Here is a 16,990-nt window from a genome sequence, read left to right as displayed (position 1 = left end):
TGTCATTAGTTGGTCCAAGGACATTAATAAATAAACCAATAAAAGAACTTCTAGTCATTATAACAGTTGTGCAGTGTTATAAAATCAGTGTGTTAAGGAAAAACAAAACAAACACCAAACTGAGCTTCAATTTCTTTTAAGTACTACTCTAAATGCTTGTGTGAAACTGGGCAATATGTCCAGTAATCCAGATCCCCCCCAAAACCCATTCTCGATACATTCTTCCACCTTATATCATAAGGTGCTATCTTATTCTCATGTCCAACAGCTTTCTGTCTGTCTCTCTCTTTCTGGCTCAGTGTTGTGTACTTCTGAAAAGAGTCTGAGCCAAGCCCAGGTCCTACAAAAAATACATGGTCACCCACAAGAAGCAGAAAAGAGTAGATTGTTTGGTATGTCAGCAGGGAGTGAATGAGAGAGGCCACTTCCCATAATGGGTTCCTATGAGGCTGTCTCGGAGATGGACCTGTCCTGCGCCTCCTAAAGATGGATGCAGTCGCTACTCAGTAATTATCCTGGGAGTGGCTCCTAGCACACAGCCCAACGTTTGTTTTCCACATTCAGAATAGAACGTGAACTGGCCTGCCATGGAGCTGCGGAGAGCTGCAGAAATCAATGGCATTTGATTGGATACGAAGGGGAAAAATACATTCAAGTGCCCCATACATTCGTTTTCAGGTCAATATGAACATGTGCAAGACCCCCAAACACAACTGGTGCCTTTGAAGCACCTGGAGAGATGGAGAGAGGAAGGACATTACCAGTCTTCCCAGAGCTGCTTGGGGCCTTTATGTGTACAGTGTAGTTTCATACGTGTTTCTTTACAGAGACTGAGGTTCTACACACAGCCGTACTCATACCAAACAGTCTGAGGGTCATCGCTGGGGTCGGGAGAAGCAGGTTTACTGGTGGGCTGCTCCTTGGTGGTGTAGCTTAAGTTCGCAGTGTCTGCTTTCTTCAACAGAGGCGACTCTGCCTGCCTTTGCTCCCGAGGTTCCTCTTCCAAATCCTTCAGCCTTAATGCTGATACGGCTCGCACCGGAGTCACCATGGCCACCTCGCCTCGATGTGAAGCAGCTCGGGTTTGAGCAGGTCCAGAATGGACTGCTCCTGCCCTGCTGCTACCACTACCACTGTATTCCCGTTCAGCCTGCAGTGACACAGACGAAGAGTGCACTGGAGGCGGACTAGCCAGGGACAACTCATCTTTCGGTTGAGCGAGAGACAGACGGCGGGGGTCCACAGACACGTGCCCTGGGTCTCCGGGCAGCGGCGAAGAACCAGCCAGCCTAGCAGACATCGGTCTTTCTCTAGCGACTACACCAGACCTCCTCACCACCACATCATTTTGGCTGGGAGAACTTGCCTCGGTGCGGTAACTGTCCGGCCCATTGGAACGGAGGAGGTCTGCGGAGGCCAGGCTGAATGTACGGCTCAGGCTGGTGCTGCCGCTCACACTTCCGTGAGGACTGGACATCTGCGGAGGTGTGGAATGCAGTCCTGCTGCTCTGTTAGGAAGGGTTTGCGACTGAGAAGGAGGTGTTGAGGTCTCAGTGAGCCGAATGCTTGGTTTGACACTGTGTCCAGGTTTAGGGGCCCGACCATCTAGTTCTGGTGGAGTAGTCTTTATGGTTGGCGTGACATAATTGGTGGGGGTTTTAGCGTCATCTCGCAGAGGGACAGGTCGAGTAGATCTGGTGAAATAATCAGTCATCAGATCCTCTCGACTTCCTGTCTGCACCTGAAAGACATTTAAATCATCTTAAATATGTTTGCAAAACCATGTGGTTTTAACTGTGCACCGATTCCAGTATCACAATGGAAATCACTTGCAGGGTTCCCACACCACTTGTGATGCCTAGGACCCCCTCTTCTTGTAAGGAACTCCCTTTAGTATAACAAAAAATGCAGCTATACATTTCCATGTATATACTGCTTAAGAACAATATTAACTGCAATAATATGGAGCCTCGTTTTTATGACTTTTCCATTGTCATCATACAAAAGTGGAAATCTTATGCATTTGAAAAGTATTAGGAGAAATTATCAAATATTTAATGAAAATTGTATGGAAAATATGTAATTTATTCCAAATTTGACACGTGATATCAACCTCAGTTTGGCAACTAGCTGAAACTGTTGTCAGTGTCTCCATCATAAACGTTTCACACAGCACTCAAAGACATTATCTTAATAATCCCCAATTAGCAAACAAAATTCCATAGTGCAGGGTCAAACAGATCAAATATCAGGCATAATTTATTTAGGAGCATTAATGTCTTTTCTGATAATGAAATAAATTTATAAAGCTCCCTTTTCCTTTCCTCACTGCACAAGCATGCACCCAGAATTTTGATATGTTGAAAAAGATACATCGTAGAATGTGTATTTTCTCACATCAGATATCCTGTATGATTCACCACGCATTTTAAGATTCTTCTAATGATATGTTATTATTCATCAAAAGGTCAAACCATCAAACAAACAAGTCTGCCAAGAAGTGTTAAAACGTTGTTAGTGTTAAAACAACTTACAGTGGGTGGGGACAGGGCATTACTCTCCTGCAAGAACTCATGCAGGGTGACCATCTCACTGCCAGGAGAGGACGGCCGTCGAGAAGTGGGCCGCTGGGAAGAACGTGAAGCAGATGGGGCATTACAGGGTAGGGTAAAGCTACGAGGAATCAGAGACGACTGACTGAGACGTGAGCCTTCATGACCCAGTCCAAAGACATCGTCGCTTGACAGACTGGCAGATCGGCCCTGCAGGCAGTCCAGAGAACCTGGAGGAAGACAGGAAATTAAAACGTGAAATGTAAAATTTAAGAGTGTGAGATGTCATATTAATGGGCACATTAAAAGGTAGCTGATGGAGGACTGTGTGTGTCAATAGTGCTATTCACACAGTAAGTATAATCACTGTCAGCATTTACATGCATTAGCCTGTGTTTTTATTTCAAATCTAAATCTGAAAAGTGTCCTTCTCTCACAACCCAGAACATAAACATCAGACTTGACAAATTAGCCTCTGCTAAGTGCTGTTAGGCTTTTAGTTGACACTTTGCATGGTAATGGAATCTAATTTACTGCAGTGTGAAAGATCCTCTTTGTCACATTTTTTTAAATCATAATACTTTAATATTTTATAATAAAACCTATGAAATTTCTAATGGTTATAGGCTCCCTGCATGTTACCGTGTCACCCTATGGTTTAAACATATTTTTTCATCTTTTGTTAGCAAGCACCACAAACCATATAGCCACACCACACTGATTGTGAGAGAAAAACAAATGTCGCTAAGTGTGTGAACGGTCTTAAAGTTCGTTATAACTGTTTTCTCAGTCAGACTGATGACTAAATGACTGACATGTAAAGTTACTACACACACACACATATATATGTTTGTTTTTATGTGCCATTGTCGTGGCAATTGTCCATTTCAATTAAAGGTATGGTAATATTTATTTTCCTGCTGGAAAAGGTCTACATTCATACGGTCATTCAGGGTTGGCTGTAGATTGCAACAAAGAGGCAACACCCAAACTCAACTTAATACATTCATCAAATCCAGATGCTTTGATCACATGCAATCATAATGCACGTTCAGCATATATGTCCATTTAAGGTGCCTAACTATGCCCCCCCCCCGATGTGTTTTTAAGAATTTAATACAAATCATTTTCTAAGTAACCAGGACGTCTAAGAAAAGAACAACATTTTTGTTATCTTGCCCGGATGGACAAATAGATTTCCTGTTATCTCTCAGCTCATCAAAAAGAGAGACAGTCTAAAGAACACTCTTTAGTACAGTGAAGCAAATAATATTAATATTTAAGATAGAAATAAAATTTCCTCCACAGCCATTTATAGTGATTGTTTAATCTGAAATATACACTGGAATTGTATTTTCTGCATCATTACTCCAGTCTTCAGTGTCACATGATTCTTCAGAAATCATTCCAATATGCTGCTGCAGTTATGCTGTTCAATATTTTTGTGGAAACCATGATCATTTTTCTTTAGGATACTTTGATTACGAACAAAAATATTTTGCAACATTATAGGCCTACATACAGTATCTTCACGGTCACTTTTGGTCAATTTCATTTCCTGATGACTTTTTCTTTATAAATAAAATCTTACAGAGCATGAAATTTTGAACAGCAGTATTGTACCGCAATACAGACCATCCTAATCACAAAATTATTTAAACTCCTTAAATAATGAACAATCTGACCAGTTAAATAATTTATTATTTGATTAATTTAAATAAATGATTTATGATAAAATAACACTTGCTCAACAACACAGCGGTCTCTGCAGATGTTCTAGTAAAGACATTTGTTTCACTCTGAGAAACAATTATCATCTCAACAGTACTTGAGAGAGAGAAAGTGTGTGCAGGGGAAGTGGTTTCCATAGCTGGCTAATGAAGTGGCTATGCATGCATATGAAATAGACCACACACACACACACACACACACACACACACACACACACACACACACACACACACACACACCTTTGGAGCTGATGGGGGCATTGCTGCTGGAGGTGAATTCGGCAGAGCTTGGCCGGTGACCTGTAAAGGAAACCACATATCACATAGAAACGCAAAGAAATAAAGCGAGGCTGTAGAGGCAACATGTATTGATTTAGTTCATTCTCTTACCTGTGTTTCCATGGACACCGCTCCCAAAGCCAGCATCTGGGGAATGATGGCGCAAGACTTCCTCAGAGACCAATCCTGCAAATAAGAGAGTGTTGCCCAACAATGAGGCACTGAATATATCAGCATATACACAGCACTCTTAGTTTATCCCTCTTTCAACATTTCATAAAGACATCTGATTAATTAGTACCACTAATTATTACTAGCATTATCTGTATTTCACACAATTCGGTTTCCTTTTAAAGATAATCTCCTAGAACATTGTCACTATGGGACAAGATGGGCCTTTGGCTGCCTCAGTCTTCCTGTGTGCGTTTGTACGAACACAAATGCTTGTTTACGCAGTGCAGTAGTTATCTGAGAAAGCTTCAAGCACTTGAAAATAAACATTCATTTAGAATGAACGCTTTGTTATTACGCTGACAGTGACTTGATGAAATGAGCTTCGGGCTTTTTGGCTGGGAGGTGAGAGTCACCGAGAGGGTCAGTGGTGTTTAAAGCCGAAGCCCTCGTGTGTACATAGTGGTACATTACACATTATATTCTGGCTAACGGCTAAATAATTGAATGTGGCAGGGAAAACGCAACAAAATCACTTAATGAAAACTTCCAAGGACTGCACTTAAATATGGAAAAAGTAGAAAGGTCGACTGAGTATGTAAGGCCATTAAACTGTGTCTACCCTACAACTAGAAATCGATTTAAAAATTTGGCTAGTGTGATGCCGCTTTAAGGTCTATCTATGGCCTGCTATTCATTACCAAAGGAAAATTATTTCAACTCATCGCTCAATCTGAAAAATTACTGATGTTTATAGTAATTAAAACTGCGACTCCCAAGGCAGGCGTTCATCTAGCTAGAAAGCTAGTTCCATTTCAAAAGGATAATTTACAGAAGACAAATTAATAGCCCTAACAAACTTTTACTGAAGAACCAAAAACTTTTTAGACATTTTCTTTTATATTGTACACTACTTCTCAAGTCTGGGGTCAGAAACTTTTATTTATTTTTTTACTTAAACTTTTACTCAGAGAACATGTATCACATGTATCAAAAGCGACAGTTAAGGCATTAACAAACGTACAAAGTATTTATATTTCAAATAAACGCTATTTTTCAAATGTTCTATTCATCAAAGAATCCTGAAAAAATATATCTACAAAAATAATAAGCATATTAATTTACCTTTATTCCACACTGCTCTGTCCGTTCCCCTTTAGAAATGGGCTAATAATTTCCTGCTTTTATGAAGCCCCTCCCTCAGAAATAGGCGATGGGCTCTGATTGGTTAGCTACCCTAGTGTGTTGTGATTGGCCAAACCGCCTCAAGCATGCATCTAAACGTCCCGCCCCTCACCTCAGCAGCACGTGCTCCAGTTGTATTCTAAACGTCATTAATATCGCTTATCAATTTGAGCCCGATTCAGAAGCAGAGAATATTATCGAAGAGGACTGTGCAGAACCTGTGCAAGCATGGCTTTTAATGGTAGGCCTGTTTTTTGTTTGTTGTTGTCTCATACTTTTAGATACGCTGGTATTTGTAAATGCTGTAGCTTATGTTAGCTTTTAATATATGGTTTTATACTGATTAAAAGTCTAATACAGTACATTCTATTAGAATCATTAGAAGACAGATCATGATTTATATATGAACAGATTTTTATGTGCACCTCTAGTTTTCTCTTCCTTTTCTCTAAAGCAGCGCAGCATGACCTTGCCCACTTTGCATTTTTTTTTTTCAGAGGGTGAGGTTTATCTGGGTTTGTGAAGTCATGAACCCAGGAAGTAACTTCTGATAGTCCCTATGAGCCATTTTTGTAGGCATTCAACTGCCAGAATTTTAAAAGATGATATCTCTGTTTGCATTGAACTTTCAGCTTCATAACTTTGCAGATATTGTTTATGTTCAAAAAGCAACATTAAACACTAACTAAAGTTAAAAAAGTGAAATTGCAATCAACCAGCCCTTTAAGAGAATTCTGAAAAAAAAAAAAAAAAAAAGGCTTTTGACAAAAATCTTACCAAAAGCAAACTATTGAATGGTTGGTTATTGTATATAATTGTAAACTGTATAGAGCTGAAACAACGAATCGATTTAATCGATTAAAATCGATTATTAAAATAGTTGTCAACTAATTTAGTCATCGATTCGTTGCTAAATAACTTTTATTTCCCGTAAGCGGCTCATTTCGTGCATATTTCAAATCTGCGGTGACCAAAGTGTGGCAGTAATGAGCCACCGGAGGTTTTACTCAGCCAGTACAACAGGAGAAGTAGCGAATAGCCAATAGCTGGCCTTGTTTTATGTCACGTGCTTCCCGAACAGCGTCTCTGCAGCCATAGACATCATATGATGTCTATGTCTGCAGCATTCAGCGTGATGTGGAAGTACTTTACATTGAGCCTTTAAAAAAGAAGAGTAACCTGTAAACTCTGCACTACTGAACTGTTTAAGGGGACGTTCACATATCGCGTCTTTTGCGCGCTCAAGTTCGTTATTTCCAACACCGCACCGCATCGAGTTAAAAACATTTAAACTTTTCAGAATGCCACAAGCGCACCGCGGGTCATGTGACAAGAACTAACCAATCAGCTTCATCCTTTCCCGTAACAACGTTAAAAGCTCAGTCAAGATGAAAGGAACAGCTGATCATAGTTGTATATGGATTTCCATTTTGAAATAAATTTAGTAGCAGAGCTACTGCAAGCGATTTTTTGAGCTGCAAATCCATTTATCCTTTGCTGAAATTTCCGCGTCTTCAAGGAGAGAGCACGTCTTGGTTGCTTAGCAAAGACAGACGCCTCAGGAGCGCAACTGCCTGAGCGCTTTGGAAAGGAGGAGAAAGCGGTGCGCCTAGCGTTTTCCACGCGTTTTTAGGCGCGATTTGAGAGCGGCCCCTAAGACTTTCATTTGTGCAGATTCTCCAGTACAATGTTGTTTGCAAATGTTTAGTCGTAAAAGCTGATAACATTGCTTTTTAACAGTTAACATTTAAAGCTTTACAAACCTGTTCTGTGATCAGTTTGTCGTTTACCAGTTCAAAATTCAGTCGTGCAGCCTAATTATGACTGATTCTAATTATGAGCATATGTTGCTCTAAAACCTTTATATACCTTTCAGCATTCACAGAGCCTTCCAAAACATGCAAGCTGCCCATACCGTATGCACTTATGCACCCCCATACCATCAATGATGCTGGCTTTTGAACTGAACGCTGATAACATGCTGGAAGGTCTCCCTCCTCTTTAGCCCGGAGGACACGGCGTCCGTGATTTCCAACAAGAATGTCACATTTGGACTCGTCTGACCATAAAACACTATTCCACTTTGAAATATCATGTTACAGACCTGATATCAATTAACTTAATTAGTCACTAGATGTTCTCCCAGCTGAATCTTTTCAAAACTGCTTGCTTTTTTAGCCATTTGTTGCCCCGGTGCCAACTTTTTTGAGACCTGTAGCAGGCATTAAATTTTAAATGAGCTAATTAAGTGGATAAAAGTGTAAAATTTCTCAGTTTAAACATTTGCTACGTTATCTATGTTCTATTGTGAATAAAATATTGGCTCATGTGATTTGAAATTCATTTTAGTTTTCATAGTTTTCATTTTATTAAAATTTAAAAAAACGTCCCAACTTTTCCGGAATTCGGGTTGTATATATCCTATGTATATTAGTTGAAATGTTTTGTATATTTAAACTTTGATACAGAATATTAATTTCCAGGGGAACTATCCCTTTGTGTTGAGACCCAAAATATTCCTTTATTAGTGAAAACTAAAAGTCTGCTGCCATTTCAATACAATAAAACACTGGTAAATCATAAAGTGTCTCCGAAGATGAATAAATTTACTAGCAAACATGGTAGAATGAACATGGTTTGTCATTTGAGGCTCAAGGCTGCTGACATGTAGCCTACTAAACTGCATAATTTAGAGTTACCCTTTGGCCGGCGTCCTGGACGCATGCTAGAGGGCGACTTGTAGCCTGGTGCACTGTGGGAGTTGTAGCTCAGTGGAGTTGAACAGGTGGCTCCTGGCTCTTGGCCCCGCCACCGGACCAGTTCTTCATACCCGTTCATGCTCTCACTACTGCCCCCTACTGAGCGATAGCCCTCTCTTCCTCTCCCTCCACTGTCGTTCAACACTTAAACAAAATTATCAAGAGAAAAGGTCAGTATCTGCGAGTGCATACAAAACATGTGCAATGCAAGCGCTGCTGCTGGGCTCCAGTGACGCTGCAGGCACCTGCATAGGAGAAGGTGTCAGGGCAAAAGCACAAGCATGTGTTAGTAAAATAAATCAACTTCAAAAACACTTAAGCAGGAGTTAGACAGTTAAACGAGCATTCCAGGTTCAATACAAAGTCAAGCTCTATCAGCAGCATCTGTGACTCATACTTGGTTTCAGTTATACTCCTACACTGAATATTTATAGGGCAAGTGTTTTCTTATTAATTGTTATTTCATACAAAAATATGTTAGTTGAGATGTAAAGGTGACAAAATTGTCTTATTATGATCCATATAAATATTACAATTATATTCAACATCCAAAGGTCACTGGACTTGTCATGCAAAAGTTGAAAGATTGTACAAAAACTTGAATGATATTGAATCATATCTTAGGGAAGATGAAAATTTCATTAGTTTACTCACCCTCATGTTGTTCCAAACCTGTATGAATTACCTTCTACTCTCTGGTCTCCACTGACTTGAATGGTACCATCTCCATACTATGGAAGCCAAATACTACAAGCATCTGGTTTGGTTATCAACATTCTTCAAAATATCTTCTTTTGTGTTCAGTTGAAGGCAGAAACTCATACAGGTTTGGGTCAGGGTGAGTGAATGATTTTATCATTTTAAGTCTTGTGGCTATAGTCTAGACATAGCCACAAGTTCACATTTCAACATACAGTCTGGTGCAATGTCTTGCCCCACAGACACAGATATAACTGTAAACATGAATTTTGTTTGCTTTTACAAATTGAAGAACAAGTCATATTCTTTTTATTATTATTATTATTATTGAACTGACATCATGCCACAAATGCTATTGATAGAGTTCAACTTGTATTGCACCCCAAACATTCCTTCAAGCTTGACTGCTGTGGCCAAACTAAAACACCAGCTGGAACTCTCTGGTGCTCCGTGAGATTCTCTTTATTAGAGTCATGCTGGAAACGATCCCTCACATGATTTATAAAAGCAGAGTTTCTATGAAAAAGTCGTTTCTGTAACTGCCTGAAAAATCATCAAGAGTGGTTCTATATGTGTTCCTTTGGCTCAGTGGTAGAGCATTGCGTTAGCAGCACAAAAGGTTGTGGGTTTGATATAATGTGTAGCCTGAATGCACTGTAAGTCAGTTTGGATAAAATCGTCTGCTAAATGTATAAGTATATATAAATAAGAAGGGAAATTTTGCAAGCCAGACTCAAAGATGCATTGTCTGTATAAACATCATGACTCAATGTAGAGTACATTTACATTGAGTGACCTTGCAATTGGTAGAACACATTTCTCAATACATAGGTCACTTTTTCAAGAGTGTTTTGTTCTTTGTTCCACTTTTAATGTCAAAATGAAATGGGAAACGTCACAAACCAGACTTTAATGTGCATCATCTACTCTATATGAGCACCATGGCTCAATGCATCAAAATGCATGTGCTAAACTACTGATAAGAGTAATTCTAGATCATTTTTTAGGCTTTACATTTGCTAGGACATTTCTCAATACTCACTTTTTCCTAAACTCTTCACACATTTCTCCACACAAACTCTCAGCTTAGCACAGCAGTTAATTACATATCCACTAGGCACGAAAACTACCAAAACACTTCTCTCAAATCAACTTCTTCCAAAACTAGCAAATATAATTCAATATATTTCAGTATTTTAATTCTATAGAAATATTGCAAGCTGCTGCCTTTTCCAGTTTTGTATTCTGTCAGGTTTTGAACTTGGATTTTAAAAAGAATTTGTAAGCATGTGCAAAAATTGGTCTGTCTTCACTGTGTGAAGAGTTTTGTGGATAACTTGCTGATGTGTCTGGGTGCAACGTGTCGGAGTGCATGTGCAAACCACTAAGTTGCTTTTGCTCCTTTAAGCAACTCTATTTTCTTTTTTAATGACAGAAATGAGAAGGGGAAATGTCAAAAGTCAGACTCAAACACACATTGTCTATATGAGCATCATACTCTAACTCAATACCAAATTAGAACAAGCATTGTGTGTGTGTGCACCACATCTCAATATGCAAACTGCTAGGCTATTCTGAGTATTTCTGCATCATTTTTAGAATATATAAAACAAAATAGATGAGGAAATACAAAACCAGTCAAAGGAAAAAAAAGTTGTGAACATCCGTTTCACATCAGAAATAATTTTCGTTTTGGCATTGAGGTTTTCCTTCTGTATGTCGCACGATAAAGGCACTTTACATCTTCATGTAAATCTAAATACAATTAAGATACCTATTGCTGTCCTAAGAATGGTGATTATAGGACAAACCAACGTCCCGATCCCCAAGAATCGGTTTTGGAAGTAATGTGCCCTACATAAAAATCAATGGATCTCAGCCAAGTCTATCTGATTTGCATATAAACACTCCAAAACAGTCGCATGCACATAACACACAGTGGACTTACAGAGAAAGAGAGCAAACCTTAAGCAATTCAAGTTCACAAGCCACACATCAATACACACAGCATAAATCTAAGTTGTCACTTCTTTCTCATTTAATCTCTGTCTGTATGCATGCACTTCATTTGATTACTATTGACTGCAGGCAGCAACTGTGGTCACATCAGCCCACCTTATTCAGCGTGAGCAATATCACACACACATTTCTCAGGGCTTGAATTTCGTTTGGAAAATGGGGGGATTCCCCCTTTAGGTTGCTCTTATGGGGTGGGGTAATTTGAGGAAGGAGTTAGGGTCATTTTTAAACATACTTTTAACTACAATCCTCCAACAAAAAGGTTTCATCACCCAGTGTAACTGTTTTACAGTTTCTAATGTTGTTGATTCATATTTGTATTGTGAGGAAGATACTTAAAAAGAACTTTGATTTCAAACTCTGAATTGAATTTATTTTAACTAAAAAAAGACCAGTAAACAGTCAGTAATAAAATAAGAATAGATAAATGACAAGCAATGGCACAAACAAAAACAATATAAAGTTAGCTGTGTTTGTCAGGTAGGTATAAATTCAGAAATACCACAGAAACGAAAAAATATTTTTAACTTTAAAATAACACTGGTTGGTCTTCAATGTATAAATAAGCAGCAGGTTTATTTGGGTTGCTGTCTCTTTAAGACCTCGAGTACGGATCTAACTGTTATACAAGTGTTGTTTCCCAACTGTTTAGTATAAATCGACTGTTTACGTGAAGACTCATCGAGATGGGCATTTTGACAATTTTGAATGTATTTGACCGTTTACACTCAATGAGACGCAACACAACTTCATTCTGTAGTCACGCGCTCTCAAGATGCGCTCTATGTGCGCACGCTTTGGGTGCGAGCTCACAGAAAGAGGTCTCAAAGAGAGCGCGCAAGTACTGAATCGAGCACTTGAGTGTTTCCAATCGTAAGACTCAGAAGCACGTGCAAACGATGCACTATGTCAGCTGTCCCGAGCGTCTTTCATGCTGAAAGATTTGTGGGAATTTCCAGTTACAAGCGTGGAAACTGTGGGAATTCAAGCACCGCTGAAATTCAAGCCCCGTTTTTCATGGCAAGCACAAAGCTGACTGCATTTTGCTCGGTTAAATACACATTACTTACTGCAGGGTTGCATTCAGAGTCCAGCAGCCTGGTCCCAGAGCATTTATATGTCTTGCAAGGTGTGTGTTGTGCGAGTGTGTGTGTGTTTCTTCATTTTGATTTAGCACTGTGGGCCTGTGGTGGTGAGAGTGACAGGAAAATCTATTGTGTTTCTTTCTTTCAGCATTTAGATCAGAGTGATATTGGTACCTAATAAGACGAGCTTGATGCTTTTTTAAAAAGAAAAATTAATAATGGTCCATGGGAAGAGCAATGATGAGGTAAGCAGCTGTGATGATGATGGAAAGGATGAAGTGTTAGAAATGGCCAATATGTGAAAAAGGCTCGGTGGGGGAACAGGGAACAAGGTTGTCAGATGAGGCCCAGAAGCGAAGGCGTCTGGTAATGGATCTTCGAGAGGGCGACGGCGTCCCCTGAACTCGCATTTTCTCCTGGCTCTTGCTCCTGAGAAAGAGGAAACGCTTCGCTGCTGGAGGGGCTGGAGTGTGTGAGGGTTAATGTACAGACAGATACACAGACAGGGAGAGAGTTCAGAGAGTCAGTGGAAGAGAAGAAATGATGGTTCAGAGATTAAAAAAATGGCTAGATTTATGATTCATGAAGAATGAAGCCCCGAGGTTCCCTTTAAAGATTATTTTGGCCATGCAATGTATAGTGAAACTAGGAAAAAAAAGTATTATTACTTGGAAAGCTGAGAAATTATAGACTGAAATTGGAAATTTACAGTGGGATTAGTTCACTGAGTGGATGTCAGGAGGAAATAAAGTTGTAATTACAGTAACCCTGTAAAAAAGAGTCTCTTGGCGCCCCCTAGTGGAAAAGACAGATAGCTGATGCACACTAAAGCTAGTTTACTGCAACTCAGATGTGTTTGATTTGTGTTTTTGTGCTGATTTCAGCTTTTAGTGAAGACCTGAAGCCATTTGGTTGGTGTGAAAGTGGTTTTCTGACCTCGGGACCAAGACCCCAAAGTCACTTTAAAATAGGCATCTTGAGTATTGAGTTTCATATGGACTCTAGTGCAATTCACTATTAATATTATAGCAATTCACCTTATTCCACTTATCTATTATGGTACAATCTCCTCAGTATATAATTTCCAAGTAAAAAACAATGCAGTGCAGACCTAAAGAGATAGTTCACACACAAAAAAACTTGTCATTTCTTGTCATTCCAAACCTGTCTGAACTTCTTTCTTCTGTGGAACACGAAAGAAGATATATGGAAGAATTTTGGTAACCAAACAGTTTTGATACCATTGTATAAGAGGGGAAAAAAAGACAAGGAATTTCTCAAAATATCTTCTCTTGTGTTCCACAGAAGAAAGACATAGAGGCAGAGTAAATGACAGTATTCTCATTTTGAAGTAAACTATGCTTTATATAATACTTTAGCTCTGTGACAGTATTTCTCACCTCGGCCGTTGAGGGCAGGTGAAAGGGTTGGGGACTGTATATGATTCTCCTCTGCGGAGTGATTGTTCATGGAGTCCACGCTGAGGCGGGACTGTCTGGGGGGCAGTGGTGGTGTGCTCTCGGGACAGTCTATACATGTGGGGATCTCCGGCAGAGGGATGTCTGGAGCGCTTCGGATTCTCTCAAGTGGTGCATCAGTCCGTTCTCGTTGACTTTCTTTCTTAGGTTTGATGAATTTCACTATTGCTTTGGCTCCAGCCCAATGCCTGCTCCTGTGTTAGAGAAAAAAGAAATGTCAAAACATCCTTTTGTATTCAAACTTCATACGAAAAAGAAGTTACACTAGACAAATAGCCCTAAAAGTGCAGTTTATTCGGGCTTGATCAGTACAGATTCCTCACTTTTTAGGAGTCGGGTCATAGAACTTATACTGGTCCATGATCTTCTCCTCCAATTTCTCCTTCTGTCGTCGTAAAGAATTCAGCTTATCTCTATAAGAGAAAACAATGAAAAACAAAAGTATGACAAATTCATCCCAATGAGCTATTCTAATCAGCTAATATTTTATTTAGAAATTTCAGTTTTATAGCTTCAACAACAGGTTATTTTTTTCCTGTGACACACTGCTCACATGTACTGTTTCTGCTCTTCGTGGTAAAGTTCTTTGCTCTCCATGGTTCTCTCTAGAAGGGTCTGATTTTGTTGGCTGAGCATCTGGATCTGACTGAGAAGATGATGGTTTTCCTCTTCCAAGTTTCCTTTCAAACGAGTTAGCAGCTAAATTGAGAGAAAGAATGATATCTTAGTGCTAGATGCGGAAAATAATCAGTATCAGGGCCAGAAATCAATATCTAGTCTCGCCTGTCGACTGTATAATACATCACGGCCATAACAGTCATAGGTTCTCGGTAGAAGCAGACTGTGTTTCCAGTTTCAGTTATTTCCTTTTACAAGGTCTCTCTCACCTCACAGTGGTTGTCCAGTTTGGTCATGGAGATGTCTAGGCCCTGATGCTGCTCTTTCAGTTGGTCATAGCGCGCCTGCCAGCGGTTCAGGTCCAGCTGGGACTCGTTCAGAGAGGTCTTCAGTTCTTTGGTCTGAAGTTGTAGGCTGTCATACTCCTGTCTCAGCTGCAAGTGTGTCTGTGTCAGTCTGCAGGCACACAGACAGAGGCTTAGACAATATCAGTTGTGTGTGTTGCTTATTTTACCCAAATAAAATGTCTAAAATACTTAGGGTACAACCGGGCTAAAGGCACACCTTAAGAAAACTTTGCTTTTTTTCACTACTCTCATAATGAAAAAAAAAAAAAAATTAATATAAATTAATAATAATAATAAAAAAAAAACTATGTGTGTATATATATATATATATATATATATATTTTTTTTTTTAATATATATATATTTTTTATATATATATACATCAGACATACATTAAAAAAACAAATATATATATATATATATATTTATGTGTGTGTGTGTGTGTGTGTTTATTTTTATATATATATATATATATATAATATGTTTTTATTGAACATACATGGAGCCACAGATTTTGTGTGAAATCGTGTAAAAACAGTAAAGATTCTGAAAAGGATTGAAGGAGATATAATTTAATATAGCTTCACAGTAGCAAACAATAAATATGATTGTTCATTAACATTATATTTTAAAACATACTGGTTTCATTATAAATATAGTGATTATCTCAGAAGTGGACACCAACTCTAACCATGTCATGTCAATAAAAATGGAAAAATCAGCCAGCTTTTTATTATTTTCTTAGTTACTGTGCCTATACTGTAGGTGATTTCTTTTGTGCCATCTAGTGGTTTAAAGGAGTAGAAAGCCAAAAGTGCCTTCAGCCCCCTTGTACCCTACAGTATAAAAGTAATTGTTTATATATGTTATATTTACATCATTTAATCTTTTAGCATTAATGAATAAAAAGAAAACAACTATTAATAGTACCAATGAACAATGTCAATAATAAATACGCAATGATGTGGTAATGACATACTGTGCATCCATTTAAGCTTTTACTTCTGCTCTAGTGTTGAATGTTGTAGTCTACTCTAGCCAGCGGAGGGCAGTACATATTTAACATGAATACTTCACCTCATGCTGACTACTGAGTGTTTGTTGTTGCTAAAAAGAGTCTCTAACCTGTCTACTTCTTCTCTCAAACTGCGGTTCTCCCCCAGGATAAGAGTGTTCTTGTGAATTTCCTCTCCCAGACTCTCCCTGTCCCTGTGTAGAGATGCCTCCAGTGCCTCCATAGCCTCCTTCTGCTTCAGGAGAACCGTGTATCTGTGCAACACAAATGTACATACAGTGATTCTTACTAAACATTTCTCTAGAACACATTCAAGTCACATGATCCAGGAAGATAAGGAAACAAGTGTAGTTCCCCACTGATCTTCAACGAGGCCAAGAAAGACTATTTTTAATTTTATACCATTGTCAATGTAAATGAGGCTGACCAGCAGTACAGCCAATGAAACACTCAAAATGTCTTTCCAAATAAAATACAAAAACACACATTTTAACAACTAAACATGGCCTAGGACCTCAAACCAGAGAGAACTACTATACAGTACCTCTATCCATCAGAATATAATTTTAATTTCCATCAAATTAAAGATGGCATCTATCATGACAAAAGAGCATCGGGGCTTCACATTCACAAACCCCTAGAGAGTACTGATGGAACTGACAATGGCAAATTAAATAATGTATTAAAAACAAACAAAACCTATATTAATATATTTTATATTATAAGAAATTATTTAAAACGACTGGAAATAAATCAAATACATTAAATTCAATATAGTAAATTATTAAAAAAAATTTTTAAATGTAAACACTAAACCAAACACACACACACACACACACACACAAAACACACTTAAGAAGACCGTTTCCAAAATGAATTTTCATTATTATCATTTCACTTTATTTGATCATTTAAATGTGCATGTGTGGTGAGCCATTTTATTAATTTTTATGAACCAGAAAAGGTTTCTCATCACTTCTCCAGAATCTATTTCTTCTTTTTAATTATTTGTGGAGATGTTACATTATTTATTGAAAGATTAACATGATTAAA

The 16,990-nt window shown here is 38.6% G+C and overlaps 1 protein-coding gene across 1 annotated transcript in view; it reads right to left on the bottom strand.

Moving 5' to 3' along the window:
• Nucleotides 1-829: 829 nt before the first annotated feature.
• Nucleotides 830-16,990, bottom strand: part of LOC132111712 (protein Daple-like) — a 58,275-nt gene continuing 42,114 nt past the window's right edge. Inside the window, exons 21-30 of the mRNA XM_059519270.1 lie at nucleotides 16,048-16,191; nucleotides 14,845-15,031; nucleotides 14,511-14,656; nucleotides 14,281-14,370; nucleotides 13,880-14,151; nucleotides 8,617-8,820; nucleotides 4,673-4,747; nucleotides 4,523-4,582; nucleotides 2,535-2,782; nucleotides 830-1,741 (exon numbers count right to left, since the gene is read on the bottom strand). Of these exons, the coding sequence (XP_059375253.1) occupies nucleotides 839-1,741; nucleotides 2,535-2,782; nucleotides 4,523-4,582; nucleotides 4,673-4,747; nucleotides 8,617-8,820; nucleotides 13,880-14,151; nucleotides 14,281-14,370; nucleotides 14,511-14,656; nucleotides 14,845-15,031; nucleotides 16,048-16,191 (2,329 nt within the window). The 3' untranslated portion in view covers nucleotides 830-838. The remainder of the gene's footprint in view (nucleotides 1,742-2,534; nucleotides 2,783-4,522; nucleotides 4,583-4,672; nucleotides 4,748-8,616; nucleotides 8,821-13,879; nucleotides 14,152-14,280; nucleotides 14,371-14,510; nucleotides 14,657-14,844; nucleotides 15,032-16,047; nucleotides 16,192-16,990) is intronic.

Source organism: Carassius carassius, chromosome 31 (genome assembly GCF_963082965.1).
Source record: "Carassius carassius chromosome 31, fCarCar2.1, whole genome shotgun sequence".
Classification (NCBI taxonomy): domain Eukaryota; kingdom Metazoa; phylum Chordata; class Actinopteri; order Cypriniformes; family Cyprinidae; genus Carassius; species Carassius carassius.
The sequence above is the reverse complement of the archived record's forward strand: the minus strand, read 5'-3'. Positions and strand labels throughout refer to the sequence as shown.